Source organism: Egretta garzetta, unplaced genomic scaffold (genome assembly GCF_000687185.1).
Source record: "Egretta garzetta isolate BGI_Z169 unplaced genomic scaffold, ASM68718v1 scaffold243, whole genome shotgun sequence".
Classification (NCBI taxonomy): domain Eukaryota; kingdom Metazoa; phylum Chordata; class Aves; order Pelecaniformes; family Ardeidae; genus Egretta; species Egretta garzetta.
This window is the reverse complement of record NW_009259041.1, coordinates 705,566-706,369: the sequence shown is the minus strand read 5'-3', so window position 1 is coordinate 706,369 and position 804 is coordinate 705,566. Positions and strand designations below refer to the sequence as shown.

The 804-nt window shown below is 52.0% G+C and overlaps 1 protein-coding gene across 1 annotated transcript in view; it reads left to right on the top strand.

Annotated features, from left to right (window-relative positions):
- COL9A2 (collagen type IX alpha 2 chain) overlaps window positions 1-68 on the top strand; it is a gene marked incomplete at its 5' end in the record, with an annotated part of 13,635 nt that extends 13,567 nt beyond the window's left edge. The window contains one exon of the mRNA XM_035890558.1: window positions 7-68. Coding sequence (XP_035746451.1) covers window positions 7-68 — 62 coding nt within the window. The remainder of the gene's footprint in view (window positions 1-6) is intronic.
- Window positions 69-804: the final 736 nt, after the last annotated feature.

The window sequence follows — 804 nt, the reverse complement described above, 5'->3', positions numbered from 1 at the left end:
TGGGAGCCTCGGCGTACGCCGCCGCACGCCTGACGGAGCCGGGGGCCGTCAAGGGACCCGTCTACTGAGGAGTCACCAGCGTGGCGGCGGACCCGGCCGGCAAACCCGTGCCGGGGCTGGCAGCAAAGAGACCAAAAAACTGCAAATCCGTAGGGAGCGACCTCTGCCCGTCCCCGCTGCGGGAGGGCGCTGGGCTCGGGGCAGCCGCTGGAGGGGAAACGCAGCCTCGGGAATTTAATTTGGTGTAGGGATCACCCCCCTCCCACAGCCCGGGGGACGGCAGAGAATAAAGGGAGGGCAGCTCGGGTCCCGTCCTCGTTACTGGGGTTCGTTACCTGCCCCTCTGCCCATCCTCCCCTCCCTGCGCCCCCTCCCGAAGAAATAAATTGCCTTTTATACAAACCCTCCTACTCTGTTATGTCCTGCTTGGTGCTGAATCGGCTCATTGCCGGTTGCCTTTTTGCCCTTTTCTTTTTTTTTTTTTTAAAAAAACAAAAAAATGTGGTTTGATTATTTAAGAGACTTGCCAGACCCAGCCTTGTTCACCGCTGGGCACTCACAGAGCTGTAAATCTTTGTAAAATAGGATTATTTTATAATTATGAGTAGAAAACCACCAACTTTTTAAAAAAATGGACAATAAAAGTGAGATGGATTGTTAATGGACTGAAATGGCATCTTGATTTCTTCGAATCAAACCAAGCCTACACTGGAGGTGGGGGGTTTATATTATTTGAGGGCTGAAGTTAGATTTTCTGTTGTTTCAAGCCCCTTGTTGGGGGTTTCAATTGCTCATTCCCATCCT